The sequence below is a fragment of the Brachyistius frenatus genome, unplaced genomic scaffold (genome assembly GCF_029030835.1).
Source record: "Brachyistius frenatus isolate BFR_SWC_R1_liver_20210118 unplaced genomic scaffold, ASM2903083v1 Contig_74, whole genome shotgun sequence".
Taxonomy (NCBI): domain Eukaryota; kingdom Metazoa; phylum Chordata; class Actinopteri; family Embiotocidae; genus Brachyistius; species Brachyistius frenatus.
In genome coordinates this window covers 1,742,632-1,759,645 of record NW_027210673.1, presented here as the reverse complement: position 1 = coordinate 1,759,645, position 17,014 = coordinate 1,742,632, and the positions used below count along the sequence as shown (strand labels likewise).

Sequence of the window (17,014 nt, the reverse complement as noted above, 5' to 3'; positions counted from 1 at the left end):
GCTTGGGCTGTCCTATGGCTGCCTGCAGGTTGAAGCCACCGGCCCGAGCCAAGCTGCTCTGAGGGAGCCAGCAGGGGATGCTGGGCCAGAGCAGCAGACAGCCTACGCATCAACTTATAAACGGGCCACACAAAGTCAGTGGAAAAAAAAACTGCCATAGAATATTTTTTTTAAAATGCAGAGGTAGAAGAGGCATTAAAAACTATAGCAATACTACAATTTAATATACTCCATTTCAAGTTAAAGTAGGCTATTTTTTTTCATTATTTTTATTTAAGTAACCTTATAATCAGCAAATATTGTATACCTAATTTGAAGAGGTCAACATCCTTAATATGCAGCACATATTTTAATTATTGACATACTTTGTTATAGTTGGATGAAAGTACATTATTTTCTAGACCTCAGAGAGTTTAATCTTTAATAATGCATCATATTTTATAAACTGATAATGGTTTTGTATTATAAAATGTCCTTTTTGAGAAATAGGCTTATTTGCGTTCTCACTAAGAGTTATAAAAGATTGATATCACTTTTGTGTATTTTAATGCCATACATAGGCTAAGCTACAAAATGTTCCAATGTTGGATGTTCATATTAAATGTGGCCAAAGTTTCAAATAATGCAGTAAATGTATGTATAAGTAATTACTTTGAGAAAAGAGCTCAGCTGTAAGACTGCTCGGAACTGTCCAGTTCTTAATGAGATGACGTCAGCTCGTCAATAATTACTTTAAATGGTCATCAGCTCCAGGCACAGATAAAGCATGGAGTCTGTCTACCAAACCAAAAGCACAAAACTACAAAGTGCATTTCCCACATTTACCAACCAGAAGCATATATAGAACACATTCTATACATAGTTTGTGTTTAAAGGACTAAATCCACCAATATGTCACAGAAATAGCAAGTAATAAGTGTGATATTCACCAAACAGGTAATCTTTGTTGCTGCGGATGTTCACACTGTCACTCTGATATTCTTGATCAAATCCGGGCTTGAACATGGTTCGGATGGATTTGAGAAATTGCCATTTCCAATAAAGAATGAGAAACTATGTTGGTTAGTAGGTTTAGAGTTTTAGCGAATGAGACAGGGGTCATAAGCACTGGGTTCGTGGAAGCTGGCCGATCAGAGGAGAGTGGGCTTTTAGGAAGGGGAACCTTAAAGAGACAGGAGCTCAAACTGCTTCAGACAGAGGATAAACTGACAGGCTGCATAAAGTCCACTATAAAAAGTTATGTTTTTTTTTTTTTTTTTTGGAACTGCAAATCATGCAAAGCTACTCAAGTGAAGAATAAAAATACAAAACCTGGTCTCCTTCAAATATAAAGCTACAGTCAGCAACCGCTTAGCTTAGTTTAGCTTAGCTTAGCTTAGCATAAAGCCTGGAAATAGCCTGGCCTTGTTGGCCTAACAGCACCTCTAAAGCTCACTTATTTAATGAATATGCCATCTCAAAATGTTGAATTGTTTCCTTCATCTCCAAAATAGCTAGTAGCCGTAGCTGTCACATAAATGTAGGGAAGTGAGAACAACGCCATGTGAAGGAAAGCGGAAGTAGCTTACGGGGGAAGTACAATTATCTCTCAATTGTACAGTTCTTGGGTATATCTGCTCCACCACTGAAAATCTGTAGTTTTTCTTCCGCTCTTATAAAACAATCCAGCAGCACATCCAACTGCAACAAACAGTCTCTGTAGCTGTAGCCAGTGTTAAAGTGGAGATTCATCCATTCAGATTTGTATCAGCAATAATTGAGGATTTGATGGCCCCATTCCCTGCTGAAGCTCTGTTTAACCAGAACTGAAGAAGCAATAGGTCTGTGCACTCGGAGAATGTGGAAAATCTGAGCTATTCTGAGCTGAGGTTTCACAGCAAGGTCACTTTTAAAACAAAATGTCTCCTCTGCTATCTAGGTCACAGCACATTCTGTTACTTTCTCCGAAACTTCCTTCCTTCCCGCCACAGCTTATAATTAAACACACACAATTATCCTAAATTTAATGGGATTTCAGAACCAAGCTTTTATTTAAGAGGTAATGAATAATATTTTAATTGCATATGTAACTGTGAGATCGAAATGTGCTTCTCTCATCACGTGTAATTACTACGCCACAGTTTTCTACTGTGATATTCACAGAATGCAATCAATAACCGATAGATGTCTTTTTCTGCATTTTTAAGGTCAGTGTAACAGTTACCGATTGTGAAATGATCCAGTGGGGAAAAGAGGAGGTATAAGCGCACTTAAAACATATGGACAGTGTCCTTTTGTTTATTGATGTCTGTAATTAATGATATAATGCATGCCACTGAAGTAGTTTGACCTCTGAACCGATCATTATTCAGAGTGTAGCAGCATCAATCAAACTGTGCTTTTCTCAGATCTATTTCTGTACACCCCCCCAGGGACAGACGAAGCACCCACTGTTTCCTCATTTGTATTCAGCTGACCATGGCCTTAGTATGAATGATTTAGACGTCTTTATATCAGACATAGATGGGATGAGAGGTGGTAATGTGATATTTTACACGCTGCTGCTGAAGTTCATAAAGATCACGGCGACTGGTTTGCTGCCTCGAACTCCAAAAGAAGTCATTTCCTTTATAGGACTTTGGTGTATTTACTGATTCTTTTTCTTTCTGTTCCACCTCAGAAACTACGTGTATTTACCCAGCTTGGGGAGATGATGTCGTCCAGTAATGACAGGCTCAGTGGTGTTATTCACCCTCGCCACATCATAATGTCTATATGAATGTTTGTCTTTTGGATGGAGTACCGGCCAGATTGTTTGGGCTCTTTGGAAGAAACGATATGCATCACTGCTCAGCCTGAGGTTTCAAGGTGGTGCTGATGTCCCACTCCAGCAGGCATCCCAGGCTCTCTTTGGGACGGCCATATTAGAATAAGTCATTCCACTGTTAATTTAAATAGCTTAATGCATCATTCTAAGGTAACAGAGTGACGTGAGCAGCAGAGGGAAAGAGCATGAGAGTGATGCCAAGGGGTGTTTCTTTAATATCAAATGAAATTGAATCTTGCATTACTTCACGTTTGCCATTTGTCAAGCAGCTCCCAGGCTTTTAATGGAAAGCTGTAACAGGGTTGGTTCAGTCTTTCAGTTCTTTAATTTCACCACAGCTCCCACATGTTAGTTCATTGTCTCATTGCTGATCCCTGGCTGATATATGGTGTTGTCTTTGTTGTGCCTGCAGTCCGCTGTGGCTGTGTGTTGTGTTATTGGGTCAGGTGAATCTATCAAGGACAGAGAGTTGGGCAGTTCACACACCAGGGGGATAATTACAGGGTGATTGGTGTCCTCACGCTCTCTGCTCTCACTATCTTTGTCTCCTCCCTGCTAGCCTCGCCCTTACATAAACGCACACAGCATGTCTGGCATTGGAAGTCAACCAAAAAAAGCTGCTCAGTCCCCAGATCCCGGCCCTCTTACCTGCTCCATCTCCGGGGCCCACTTTAAAACAGCTGTGTTTGTTTGATAGAAAACATGCACCATTGTTTACAGATGTTTGTGTACTTATTTACACCAGCGCACTAAGTAGAACACAAGAGACAGCAGACTTAAGTTTTCCACCACCACATGCATTGCTATTATTAACCTCACCTCCTCGCATAGATAATTCATCACAGTTACCTTCCAAAAGCACATCTTTTTCTGTCTCTGAGCCCTGATTCCTCACATCTGCATGTCCTTTCTGGGTCATAATAAAACAAACTCTCGCAAGCTGCTGCTCAACTTGAATTAATTACTTTGTAAAACCAATTCCAGTTTTGACCCTTAAAGGAATAGTTTGTCATTTTGGGAAATACGCACATTTGCTTTCTTATTTCAAGTTCCGCTTCCATGTCTGTCCTTCAGATATGAAACTACAGCCAGTTATTTTAGCTTCGCATAAAGATCGTAAAGAGCTAGATTACTCATTGGACAGCTGCAAGGTGAAGGTCCACCGATAAATAGGCTGTTTTTCGGATGACTCGCCAACTTGTCGCTAATACGTGAAGACGCGTGTAAAAAAAAAAAAAAAAAAAATGTAAAGCAAGTGAAAAAAGTTATTTTTATTTTTTCACCTCTGGCTATCGATGACAAAACAGTCTCTTATCACTATAATTTGAATGTCAGGTGTAAAAGTTATCACAAGAGAAATCAATAAATGACTAGCAAGTTGCTCTCCCTCCAAAATATAAATTCTTAATGAATATTACAGCAAAGATACAACAACCGATTTTGACCATTTATACAGTTGAATTTTCATTAAAGAATCTTTCACTTTAGAGTCTGAAAAACAACTTCCACAAACTCTATTCAGTGTTGAAGAACATCAGATAATGAAGCACAAGCACCTTCGTGCGATTAAACAACTTCCCTATAAAATATACACTGAAATATAGTTGCTATTGTAATGTAAAAAAATCATTTTAAAACAACATCGTAAAATATGCAGTCAGTGTAAACATGCCCTCAGATTAGCTCACCATCCTTCACTACCAACCTGTTGGTCATGTGACTATTGCCCTGCAGGTCATAGCGGTCTGATGAGAGTCTCTGTTTTAAATGTCGGTCTGTTCCTTTAAACCAGGGGTGTCAAACTCATTTTAGTTAAGGGGCCACATACTGCTCACTTTGATCTCAAGTGGGCCAGACCAGTAAAGATGTCACATTTACGCTGTTTTTGAAGCAATTACTGGATCGATTAAAAAAATTGTACTCATAAACCTCCATATTCTCATAGAAATGCAATTTATGTCTTTCTGTAATTTTCACACTGAGCAAAGTCATCCGGCGGGCCGAGCTGGACCCCCTGGCGGGCCGGATCCGGCCCGCGGGCCGTATGTTTGACACCCCTGCTTTAAACGGTTCCACTTCATGTTGGATTTACTGTGTATTTCTGGGATGTGTTTGCTTTTGAAAGTTTGTAACCTTGAAAATGCAGGGGTTGTTTTTTAGGAGAGGGGGCTTTTATTTTTTGTCAGACATGGTGCTGACAAATATGTTGCACACCCCCTCACCTGCATGTGATCTTGATGGAAATCTCTGGTTCTCTGTTCACACGCACACACATAAACACACACAAACACACACAAACACACTTTGCACTTCCCGACTTTGAAAGCTGTCAGCAGAGCAACAGCGGGCTGTTTCAGGACTGTGGACAGTCGCTCCACAGAGACCTGCAGGGTGTTCGAACTGGAGGCTCACACCTCCCCCCTACTGGGGACACCCACACTGAGTCCAGCTCTGAGATTTGCCGCTTCCAGACCATGATCGTGTGTATGTGTGTACATGTGTGAGTCCATGGAGTCACCCAGCCCTTCCCCCCACATACACATATTATCCACCCAGAGCCATTCTATCTGTATGGAAATTTAGGCTCCACAGCTGGAATCCCACAAAGCACTGTCATCTACTAATAGTTATTATCGCTTTGGCCTGCTCCCTCACAAAAACCCTGCAATACAAGCACATCGCATCTTTATGGTAATGCCCTACAATACAGCCCCAAGCTATGGTGCATAGACCTTTGTTATCATTACGATAATTCCCATTCTCACTTGACTCCTCATTACACTATTGAAACTGCTCGAGGTTGGATATAGACAAATTCCTGCATCTTCCTTTATTACACTGTAGCATACAGTGGGAGCACACAAAACTTAAAGTCCCTAAATACTCAAGCAGTCGCTTTAATGACAATTAAATTTAAGAGTTCTTGTCATGGATTAACAGCAGAGGCCTGTGTGCTGTAATATTAGTGCTCATTTGAACTTCGTTGTAGATAGAGGAAATAATTAAAAAACATGATTTCATATTGCCTCTCCTTGTAATTGTATCATTACAATTTGATCATATTGTGTTATTTTGGCAAAACGCTGTTGTCCTAATTGATTGTTTTAATCAAATACTGAATAAAAAAAAACTAAATACATTAGTTAATAAGGGACCTTCTGGTGAGATTTTTTTTCTTCAATATTGTTTCTGAGGTAAAGAATAAAATCAATACAATTAGTTATTATTTTATATAAGTGAGGAGTTTTCTCGAACGTAACAGTGTGAAACAAATTTTATTCCATTTTGCACAGACATGATTATTTTCTGTATAGTTTATCATACATTTTCTAAAATGGGAGATTAAAGTTAAATGCTGCTACCTTGTTTTTTTTTTTGTTTTTGATGTATTGATTAATTTTTCTGACATAGTTGGATGAAGACAAAGCTTGTTTCCCCATCATCAAGATTGTGAACTCCGTCCTCTGATCTTCTGATAACCTCAGTCATGATACACATTATCTTCAGTGAATGCTTTAGTAGTATGTCACGTCGAATGTGGGACAAATAAACCTCTGATGTAAAATTTCTTCTCTGATGGGTGTGGAGTCCGTCATGAAAAGGGGTCTAAATTCGTCACAGGTTTTCTCCTCGACCAGGTGATTTACTATATGTTTCTTCCATGATGAGTTTCAGGTCAGCTCCATATTACAAGAAAATCTGAGAGAGACATGGCAGCTCGTGTCCTTGCATCCCTCCATGAATGCCCACACAAGGCCCCTGGATTGCACACAAAAAAAAAAAGAAGTAATTGCAGAGTGATTGGCACAGCTTGTCCCGTGCAGCCTGTGTCCCACACTTGAAGGCTCTCCTCGGAGCACCCTCATTGTCACGCAGCCTTTTAGCACCTTTGTTCCTCCCTTCCCCTAGGACCTCACAGCTCACCATTGGCAGATGAGTCCCTGACTGTGACAAAAGGGTCCCTGCGCTCAGCCTCATTTGATGCAGTGATGAACTCCCCCCTCACACTCACACACTCACACACACACACACACACACACACACACACACACACACACACACACACACACACACACACACACACACACACACACACACACACACACACACACACACACACACACACATAACACACCACCTCCTGCGAGAAGAAATGTTCCGTTTAGCGGTGGAGGATGTGGGGGTCAAGACCCAGGGGTGGGCTTTTAGGAGACAAATAAACATCAGAGCAGGAGAAGGGTGATGTCTTGTTTACACATTAGCAACCATTTAGTAAGTCTCACTGTTTGCACTGCGTCTCTCCGGTGGCCTCTCGAACAGCTGATGTTGTTCAGGATCAAAACTGTGGAATCATCTTAACAGTCCTAAACTTGATCTTAATCATTATCTGAGCTGCTACGACTGATGAATCCTGTGTCTTTTTAATAAATCACTGTGACTCACTCACTCACAGAGAGCAAACTGGAAAGATCCAGAATAATTAGCCTGCAGCCCTTTTTCCAGTGATCTTCATCGAAAAGTCTATCCACATTTTGCTCTGCTAATTTTTGTGATACCCAATCAGGAAAACACACACACACTCACGAGCTGCATCTTTCTAATACCATCTAATGAGGTGATGACCAACCACTTGTTATAATTGCTTCAGTCTCCTTTTAATTTTCAAGCTTATTAATCATATGTAGAGTTATTTAAGAATGCATAAATTAATCTTAGATTAAAAAGCCTATCAAAGCCTCAAAACAATTAAAGAGTAAGGTAAGATTTCCCCGGGGCTGGCACTTTTATTTTAATAGAGTGTTCAGGTGATTATCATACTTTGATGCAGCACTGTGATTAATGCAGACACAATTTTAAATGAGCTGTTCTCCCTTGCACAAAAAGGTAGAGTAAGCATGAGCCGGATGATGACCTCACTGACTTTTTTGGTTGCTTTTTTCATTTCTTCGCCTGTCGGTTTGGTTGAGACAAACTTGTTACACACCTTTTCCTGCAGGGAGTGAGTCTGAGTGTTACATACAGTCTGAAAATATGTCTCCAAATAAATCTGTAGAGTTGATAGTAGGTGGTTAATAATTTCAAAGGTTTATTTGCAGGTTTTTTTTTAACACTTGAGCAAGCAACTCGCCTTTGAATTGGCTCTCACCGTCAATAAATGTATAACTTATCCGACTGTAAAGATGTTTATGTTAATGTGTTTCACAGACCTTTAATGATCAATATATCATCGATAGAAGGAGTTTTTCAAACTAAATTGGACCACCGCCTGCTCACATTTTTTTCCTTGGCAAACCAATTTTTGTTTTCATTTAAGAATCACATTTTTTTAAATGTATTTATTTATTCATAAAGTCGATTTTAAAATGTAAAAAAGAATAAATAGATATTAAGTCAATCTTATACATATTCTCTACTTCTATTTCTAACTATAATCTGACATAAACATGTGAAATTCATGAATTCACTATTAGTCATCTGCCAAATGCAAACCAAAATGTTCTAAGATTTTCTTTAAAAAAAAACCTGAATAAAGCAAACAATTATATGAATATTATTATTATTATTATTATTATTATTATTATTATTTAAATAGACCTATACTCTTGACAGTGCAACTTGCTCTCTTAAAATGAGTGGATTATTGCGGACAAATTGTCATAAACGCTGTACAGCTCTGTCCCAATGAAGTCAATGGGGCCAACAGCCTCTAATGTTGGCCCCATTGACGTGTCCTGTTACCTTCATCAATATTACATCAGTGCCTGTCGCTGCGCGTGTGCCAGAAGAAAATGATTAACCCAAACCTTTATTGACTTTTAAAAGTTAAATGACCGTCGCGTATGGCGCAGGGCTCCACATTGTTCTTGTGCCTGATCCTTTTCTTTCAGCTCTGGGGAAAACACTAAGCGCAGATCACACAGATTGACCTTTATAGCAGCTGCTTATTGTCATAACGCGTGTATGGGCCAAATCGCTTGTAAACGGTGCATCCGTGGGAACCTAGCACATGATGACGGCCGGCATGGCGTATTCATCAGCGGACCCGACTCCATGCACAAAACAATGTGTCGCTGGGTCCCTGCTGTTTTAGCGGAATGCCAAATCCCCCTACAGCCTCCTCCGTGCATAATCTCAATAACGCTGAGAAAGTGCAAAAGAATTAATTATATGCATTATGACGGACACTATAGCGTAATATATATTTTAAATTTGTAAAATAATTAATTTAAACATAACTCACAGGTTGCTCTAAATTGAATGTTTAGTTTTTCGTAATAATGTCTCTCCTTTCGGAGACACCTGTCCATACAGGCCTTCAGGCTGCGACAAGAACAAACACTCAAGATCAAACCATCTTCATTGGTCATGAATCCATAGTTAACGCAGACTGCCTGTGTGAGTGGGAGTGCCTTGCCATAAGTTTTGCCGTCACTTGATTGCTGTCGTTGTCGTAGAGGGGGGCTGTACTACAGTCTGCCTGCCATGTGGACACTGCTGCTGCTGGTGGCGCAACACAAACGGTCCGCACGCACGGAGAGCGGAGCAGAGAGAAACAGGAGGACAGCGAGCAGGAGGGAGGCGGTGCTGCACGGACAACTCCTCCTAAAACAACCATCTTTACGTCCTTCAACACAGATTTCTCACAGATTTCGCTCCGACATTCACTTGATCGCAGCTCTAGCATTCACCGAAGAGGGGAGCTGCACGGACGTTAGAGGTGAGTTTTGGAAACAGATTTCTGACTGCAGATATGCAGTTTGTGTTTGTGACTGTAGGATATTGTTAACGTTTTGTGCGCACCTTACTCGTGAAAATAGCTATAACAAGATTTTTTTTTCAGAATGACGCTGAAGCTGAAGTTTCAGGCAAATAAAATACATTTTAGTTGAGTTTGTGTATGGAATAATTGCCTAGTTACTTAATAAGGATCTGCTTTTATTTTAAGGATTTATCTCTAAAATAAAAAAGTCACGTTCATGCAACTTTATACATTTTTTTTAATTCAGGCCTCTAACTGATCTCCATAGTAAAGAATTAATATGTAAGTAACTTCATGCTGTTATTCATTTGACTCCCGTTTACATCAAACGTTGTCTCTCCAGCTTACAGGCCTCCAAGGATGGACTCCATACCTGCGGGGCGAGACTCCAGCTCCTCGCCAAGCTCCAAACAAGAACTTTCCTACCCGAGCACCAACTTAAAGCCTAACCAGGTCGGGGAAACGGTGCTGTACGGAATACCCATCGTGTCTTTGGTGATAGATGGCCAGGAGAGACTTTGCCTTGCACAGATATCGAACACCTTGTTGAAGAATTACAGCTACAACGAGATCCACAACCGGCGCGTGGCGCTGGGGATCACCTGCGTCCAGTGCACCCCTGTTCAGCTGGAGATCCTGCGTAGAGCCGGGGCCATGCCGATCTCCTCCAGGCGCTGCGGGATGATCACTAAACGCGAGGCCGAGAGACTTTGTAAATCGTTTATAGGAGCTCATTCGCCTCCTAAACTTCCAGAAAATTTCGCCTTTGATGTGTCCCACGAGTGCTCCTGGGGGAGTCGAGGCAACTTCATCCCGGCCAGATACAACAGCTCAAGGGCCAAGTGCATCAAGTGCTTCTACTGCAACATGTATTTTTCTCCCAATAAATTCATATTTCACTCACATCGCACGCCGGAGTCCAAGTACACGCAGCCAGATGCAGCTAATTTTAATTCTTGGAGGCGTCATCTCAAACTTACAGATAAAACCGGCCAGACAGATATATTACACGCGTGGGAGGACGTGAAGGCCATGTTCAATGGGGGCAGTCGCAAGAGGACGCTGCCGGGCAGCAGATCAACGTCCTGCTCTCCGTTAAAGTCACAAGGGCCCAGTCGACCCCGGGAATCACCCGAGATACCTGCAAAAATCCTGAGCTGCGAGGACAACCGGGGCGGAATGACGAGCACCCGCAGCTACCCGGTCATCCCGGTGCCCAGCAAAGGCTTTGGGATGCTGCAAAAGATCCCCCCGCCGCTCTTCCCTCATCCGTACGGGTTCCCAGCTTTCGGCCTGTGCCAGAAGAAAGAAGACGGTATGACGGGCGAGCAGAGCAAAGCGGGCCTCCCGGGCGTCCTGTGGCCTGGTACCAAGGACAGCGCCTATCACTCCTTCCCCATGTTCTGGCCCGCGGCGGGCGCGCTGCCCATGCCTCCGTACCCCCAGACTCAACACAAGCCCCCAGTAGAGCTGCTGTGTCCTCCGAGACAGACTGACATGGACATTTCTGAGCACAGTGACCGCAGCACCAACACGTCAAAAGACAGCCTGGTTGATAACGACCGGTGCTCCAGCACGCAGTCTATGCGCAACGAAGACGACAAGTCAGGGGACGAGGGCAGGCCGATGGAGGGGGTCACACTTCCTCCCCGGAAAATCAGCTACGTCTCCGCGTTCAGACCCGTGATTAAAGACGCTGACTGTATCGCCAAGCTGTATGGCAACAGGAGCGTTTACAATGGGTGTCGAACCGGTTATTTGTCGCCCGATTTTTTAAGCGAGAGCTCAAGTTACCGGTCCATGTCCCCGTGCGTGGACAGTGAGGGCGAGCCGGACGTGGACGTGGAGACAAACAAAACACCAGAGGAGGAGGAGGAGGAGGAAGACTCCCGGCCTCTGTCCTCGGTGTGTCCTCGGACTCCTTCCGGTTTGACACACACGGTGTCACCAAACGACTCAGACTCCAAAGGCATGCAGGAGAGCAGTCTGGCTGATTCCCAGAAAATGAGTCTGCACGTGGCCCAGTCCTCTGAAAGAGAACTGCAGAGCAAGCAGATATCAGAGCCCCACATAGCTGCGTCTTTTACTGAAGTGAGTGACTCCTAACTGAGAAACACTGGCGATAATACAAGCTGTAATATTTCCCTGAAGTTTTCTGCAAGTGGCTTTCTTTTCTTTCCTCTGTGTACTTTTTATTCGATAAATGTGTCCCAGTGGGGGCATTTGTCTTCTATGTTAAAGCAGTGTAACAACAAACAGCATGTGCACATCATTCACAAACATTCCCACAATATTTATTTAAATAAAAATATTTATTTCAAAGTTTTTTTAAATTATTAATTTTAGATTTTACTTTTATTTTGTTTTACTCGTTTGTAATTATTTTACCAATTCTCAAAGAAGCGGTGATTCTCTCTTGTTTAGGTTTACACACCGGAGAGGAGTGAGCTGCAACAAAGGAACAGTCCGTATCAGTTCAGACCTGCCAATTACCTGACTGGAGTGCTCACAACAAATGGTTAGACTTTTTTCTCTCTGCTTTTCTAAAAACATTTAGCTGTAAAAAAGAAAGAAAAAAGAAAACGACAAGGGAGGGAAAAATCCTATCGATTTATTTTCTTTTAAGATGAGAGTGCAAGTAAAGAAGAGCCGTCGTCCACAGTGGAGGAGATCGAAACGAAATCTTTTAATGAACAAAGCAGCGAGGAGAACCAGCGAGAGCCCGATGAAGGTAAATTACACCGAGGTCAGGAAAAGAGATTTTTTTTTTTCTTCTGTGTGATAACCTCTGTTTCAAGAGATAATTTTTATAATTTGTATACAGTTAGACATTTTGTATTTATTATGTGTGTATTCAGGTGAGGACACGCCAGCCAGAGCTCAACCAACACAAGGAGTCATTCAAAGTCTGGCAAAAGGTAAGACAGGTAGACAGAGTATTATTATTATTAATGATATTAATAATATTTTAATTATTGGTATGTATTATTATTATTATTATGACTTTTATTTTATTTCACCTATGTGTTTACATATTTTATATAAAATGATATAACTAAAAAAAGTATTATCTTACATTATATTATTAAATGTTGTCTTGTAATTTTGCAAACCAAAACACTTTTCATCAGGCTTTATTATAAAAACGTCCTATCGCTCACTTCTAAAGCCCTGGGGCCAAACCCCTGTAAACACCAGTATTTCTGAGCGACCTTTAATTAACCGTCACTTACAAAAGCTCAAACAATTTCCTCCTGAATTTAAACTGAATTTTATTATTTTTTTCCATTTGGTCTGTTTTTGCCTTGAACGTTTGGGCATTTTTTTTTTTTTTTTTTTTTGACTACAGGTCCAGGAAGACCTGCTCTGAATTTTCACTGTAAATGATGATGTCCTCATCACTGTCATTAAAAATAGAAAACTGCCCCAGATGGAAGCTGATCCAAAGGCCTGTATCATTTCTCCTTCAACATCCTCTACTTTGTCTGTTTTTTTTTTAGAGGATCTACAAAAGCAGTTGTTGGAGCAAGTTGAGCTGAGGAAAAAGCTGGAACGTGAATTTCAACACTTGAAAGGTAAGCTAAATTCTGCAGCCGTGCCCCACTAATTTTGCCTTTCTTTTACCACAGTGGTGATTTCATAGACCCAAAATGCATGTGAAGTAATTCTCTTATTTTGGTAGTCATGCCAAAACATGTCATGCCACCTCAGCAATGGTGCACTGTGATGAAACTCATCCCAAAATATTTATACACTTATGTATTTACTAGCTTTTATCTGCTGCAATGTAATTGATACAGTGAGTTCAAATAGGTTAATTCAAATTAATAAGGAAAGGTTAATGTAAACAAACAATGACACTTTGAGAATGTAATTTTTACCAAACTGAATAATATGATGATTTACTGTAAGACTGTTTTCAGTAGGCTACACCACAATGAAAAATATGAAAGAAAATGTCCATCTGCATTGCATTCGAACCATCTGGATAACGTACACTTAAAACTCCAGACTGGTGCCGTAAAGATCAAAGTTCTTAAAATAAAACTGTATCCCTGCCCAGAAGAAGCAACTGGAGGTTCATAATCAACTGAATCTCAGGTGAAATACAACACAAAATACCCCAGCACTCACATTCAGACTGCTGCTGTATATTTAACTGGGGGAAAAAAAGAAAAAAAAAATCAGAAACAACCTCTATCCTCTTTCCTAAATCTTTAAAAACTTCCCACTCATTTAACTCTTTATTCTAATATTTTGAAAGGAGAGTCTCATATTAAGATGGAGATTTGGTGTGATGCTCAGGACTGTAATATCAGCAGAAGCAGCCCTCGATATATGTCGGAAAAACTGTTGTCAGTAAAATTTCATTCATTTTAAATGTGTAAAATCTCAGATTTCCAAGAAGGTAAAACAAAGGGTAGTGTTGTGGAAGGGTAGTTTATTAAAATTATTACATCACTGAGGACCAACACATATAATCCAGTTTGGTTTGGGTGTCAATAAACTTTAGGTTAGGTTAGGTTAGGTAGTTACTTTATTAATCCCCGAGGGGAATTTTTTTTCCGCTAAGCAGCAGTGTGGGGGGTGTAATACTTTCTGGATACTCTGGATAATTTTTTCAGTAAAAATATCTCAACATGTTGTTTATTGTTTAAAATTTGATTTATCTTTATGCAACATCACAAATGTCAAAGTACAGATGACATGACAAATTTCAGATGTTTAAAATTACTGTAAAGTGTGCGCTTCTCTGACTCAGTAAAATGCTATTTAGGAAATATTTGTTCATCTCAATATCAGTGAATATGATATGAATTAATGGTGAGGTGTCATTTTAAAATGCAAAGCACTGTGGTAAACACTGAACACTGGAAACCACAAATATATTATTTATGAACTTATTGGTTTTATTTGAATTTAATTTACACGAAGTTTGATCCAGTGACAAGGTAAACAAATCTGTTTATATACACGTGTTTCACATTTTTATTCCCAATAAATTGATGAAAACTTGTCTGCAAACTAAACAGTTAAAATACTAACAAAAACTTGTTTATTATAACATCAACAAAATGTCTGAACAGGTTCTCATTTAGAAAATGTTTAGATTTTTATTTTATTTTATTTTTTTAAATATAAAAGGGGCAGGCCTGCTTGAGTGAACGATTGTCATTTACACACACAAAAAAATGGTAATTCTCTTTGCCCCATTAATTCAATAGGTAAGATTAAATTCAATTGTTTTAAAAGTATAGAAAATTGCTTTTTTTTCATACAAATACCAATTCCTTATCTCCCCGATAAAACATGAAATTATGTATTTCCACTGCATGGTATCAGAGTCTTTCCAAAGAGCCTTGGGTTTGTGAGTTTGTCTGGTTTGTCTTGGGAACAGCGCCCTCTATAGCCTGATTAACCGTCCGACATTAATATGTTGGAAGTGTTATAAATGTCATCAGTCTCATAAAGCCAAGGGATACTTTCATTTAAATCATCTCATCCTTGGTTTGTTTTTAGGATTCACGTGGATATATATGCAAAATATCCATGTGAATGTGAGTTACAATTTCATATAAATTACAAAGCAGTGTCAGCATTTTTGAGGATGACTCTAATGTAATGCTTTTATGGTTGTGAAATTAGGTTTTTAATGATGGAAATGGTGGATTTTTTTGGGGGGGTGGGGGTGTTGTTATTGTTTTGTATTTAATGGAGGCTCACCTACCACATCCCTGATTCAAATATCTATATGTGCCATTTGTTCCTCAGATAATTTTCAGGATCAAATGAAAAGGGAACTTTCCTACAGGGAGGAGATGGTGCAGCAGCTTCACATCGTCAGAGGTGAGAAAAATAAAGCAGAGGGAGCGGATACAGCAATGCAGCGACCTCAGTAAATGATTGATGACAGATTTGCTCAGTATGTCTGGGTATCATCTCCTATTTAGATTAGATTAGATTTGACTTTATTAATCCCACAGTGGGGAAATTCGGTCGTCACAGCAGCAAAGAAAACCAAAAAGTGCACGCAACATGAACAAATTTACAAATATGTATAAGATATCAGAAATAAGATAGATTAAAAAATATTTATTTATACTATTTTGATATGCAAAGGAGCCTGGAAAATTATCTTAAATTGCACCGGAGTTTTATATATTTTTAGGTCTGTGATTAAAATACAGATAGGAATGTACATTTTTTAAACTTAAAGAGAAAAAAACATCCATTACCACAATTTAAATGATGTTTTTTTGCACATTTCTGTACCCAGATGCTCGCAGACTGATGATTAACTGTCATATATGCAGAATACAGCCCCTAAAACATTCTCCAAATGTTCTTCACTTTAATTTTGATCGGCCTTGAATTATTTCAGCATATTTTTGTGTTGAAGTGAATCATGCTTGATGCAGCAGATATTCAAACAGCTGACTAGATCCATTTCAATGGCGACTTACACTCAAATGCACGTACACTATTGATTGTTTGATCTCCTTCTTCATAGAAGCTCACGACGCTTTACACCATTTTTCCTGTAAGATGCTAACTCCTCGCCACTGCAGCGGATCCTGCTCCTTCAAATCTCCTCTGCTGCCACCATGAAGCAGATATATTCATATGACAAAAGAGATCAAAGGACACAAACAGCTTCTGTCAAACACCAAAACATGGAAAATGGAAAACCTCCGCAGACACTCTGAATAATCCACCTGATGGACTCAATTGTAATTTACTTGTAATATTTTCAAAATGTGTATCTCCACCCTCAGCATTTATGTAACCATCTTGCATCTGGTGACATTTGTTTTACTGAAATTATACCATTGATTATATTTATTATTTGTGGCAAAGTGCAATGACAATGTATGTATCTTGTAATGGTGCGTTGTTATTTGGTTTTTTTTTGTTGTTCTTGTTGTCAGCAGCTTTGACTAGCCAATTCATTGCTCCTTATCCTCTCAGTAATGTAAATGAGCCTACTACTTTTACTGTGTTCTTCTTTGCAGTCCGGTAGCTTACTTTGGATGTTATGCACTTTAAACGAGTGATGGGAATTACCATAAAAATCCTGCATTGAAATAAGCCTACAATATATTTATTTGTAGCCATCAAACCATTTGTTTTTGAAGACCTGAGAAATACAGGAGTCAGTGGGCTAAAATAGTGCATCTGAGACCTTGTAAGTAGCGACATATTCTATTGAGAGTAGCCTATTTGTCCATGTAATATTTGTTTTCATCGCTAATGAATAAATCATTTTATTAAAAGAAATGTGAATTCTTGCCCTCAGTGGTCAAAAGGCATGTTTCCCTTCCTTATTGTTTTGCTTTCAAAAAGTTATTCTGAAAACTCATAAATCAATCCAACAGCTAAATATGATCCCACTAGCCAGACTATTAATTTAGCCATTTATTATAAGAAAAGCAAAGAATCGCTCTCCT

General features: G+C 39.7%; 1 protein-coding gene across 1 annotated transcript in view; it reads left to right on the top strand.

The window, feature by feature from the left end:
* skor1b (SKI family transcriptional corepressor 1b) overlaps window positions 1-16,857 on the top strand; it is a 29,595-nt gene extending 12,738 nt beyond the window's left edge. The window contains exons 2-9 of the mRNA XM_069708304.1: window positions 9,262-9,524; window positions 9,910-11,657; window positions 11,991-12,084; window positions 12,193-12,297; window positions 12,425-12,484; window positions 13,067-13,141; window positions 15,339-15,413; window positions 16,078-16,857. Coding sequence (XP_069564405.1) covers window positions 9,290-9,524; window positions 9,910-11,657; window positions 11,991-12,084; window positions 12,193-12,297; window positions 12,425-12,484; window positions 13,067-13,141; window positions 15,339-15,413; window positions 16,078-16,175 — 2,490 coding nt within the window. The 5' untranslated portion in view covers window positions 9,262-9,289 and the 3' untranslated portion in view covers window positions 16,176-16,857. The remainder of the gene's footprint in view (window positions 1-9,261; window positions 9,525-9,909; window positions 11,658-11,990; window positions 12,085-12,192; window positions 12,298-12,424; window positions 12,485-13,066; window positions 13,142-15,338; window positions 15,414-16,077) is intronic.
* Window positions 16,858-17,014: the final 157 nt, after the last annotated feature.